Source organism: Cystoisospora suis, assembly GCF_002600585.1.
Source record: "Cystoisospora suis strain Wien I chromosome Unknown contig_1099, whole genome shotgun sequence".
NCBI lineage: Eukaryota > Apicomplexa > Conoidasida > Eucoccidiorida > Sarcocystidae > Cystoisospora > Cystoisospora suis.
Genome location: NW_027153900.1, coordinates 68,611 through 69,439, shown reverse-complemented (window position 1 = coordinate 69,439; position 829 = coordinate 68,611). Strand labels below are relative to the sequence as shown.

Genomic DNA, 829 nt, shown 5'->3' with positions numbered 1-829 from the left:
GAAGAAAAGGAGAAGGAGAAAGAAGGAGAGATGAGTTCCAACACAATTCAAAGAAAGATGGAGAGAGGGATATTTGAAGGGGAAGCCACAGAAGGAAGACAGTATGTGAATTATCAGGACATTTCTAACCATCGTAATGATCAAGAGAGTTACGATGAAAGTCGTAATGTGAGGTGTAATGACACTCATACAACACCCTGCTCTACTTCTTCTCCTCCTGGTCAGTTCTTTCCTGATGGACGCCATTCTTTGTCTAGCAGTCCAAATAGGGTTCCAGTCCCACCGTTGATCAGAGATAGCTGTCAAATCGATAGAAGTCTTCGCTTGTTGCTCGATCTTCCTTTGAGTCTTGTCCCATCGCCCTTTCCTTGTTGTAGGGGGGTTGTATCGTGGCCGCGAAGCCATACACTCCTTCCTCCAGTCTCAATGTTTCCGCTGTCTTTACAGAAAAAAGAAAAGAGACACCGACGTCATCCACTGATGCGGGGTATTATGAAGAGAAAAGAGGAGAGAGAAGGTCTCATCGGTACTAGGACAGGTTTCGGAGGAGGGTTAAGAGGATGCGAAGCTCGATTCCCTTTTGCAGTCTTTCGTGTCTCTATGCCTCCTGTAGAGAGCAAGTCTCGCATTACTCCTTCTATTGATATTTCTTCCAGAGATACCACCTCACGTCTTCAGGGGGAGCTAACGAGACAAGAGGAAAGACGTTGTGAGAGAGAAGACAGCTCTAAGAAAGAAGTGTATCGGGGTAAATCTGAGCATACTTCTTCTTTCCTTGGCATAGGGAATAACGCTCCGAGGAATCCAGAGAGATCTATAGAAGAAGAGA

The 829-nt window shown here is 45.6% G+C and overlaps 1 protein-coding gene across 1 annotated transcript in view; it reads left to right on the top strand.

The window, feature by feature from the left end:
* The window catches only part of CSUI_002665 (uncharacterized protein), a 10,007-nt gene that overhangs the window by 3,453 nt on the left and 5,725 nt on the right, over window positions 1-829 (top strand). Inside the window, exon 2 of the mRNA XM_068062865.1 lies at window positions 448-738. Coding sequence (XP_067925162.1) covers window positions 448-738 — 291 coding nt within the window. The remainder of the gene's footprint in view (window positions 1-447; window positions 739-829) is intronic.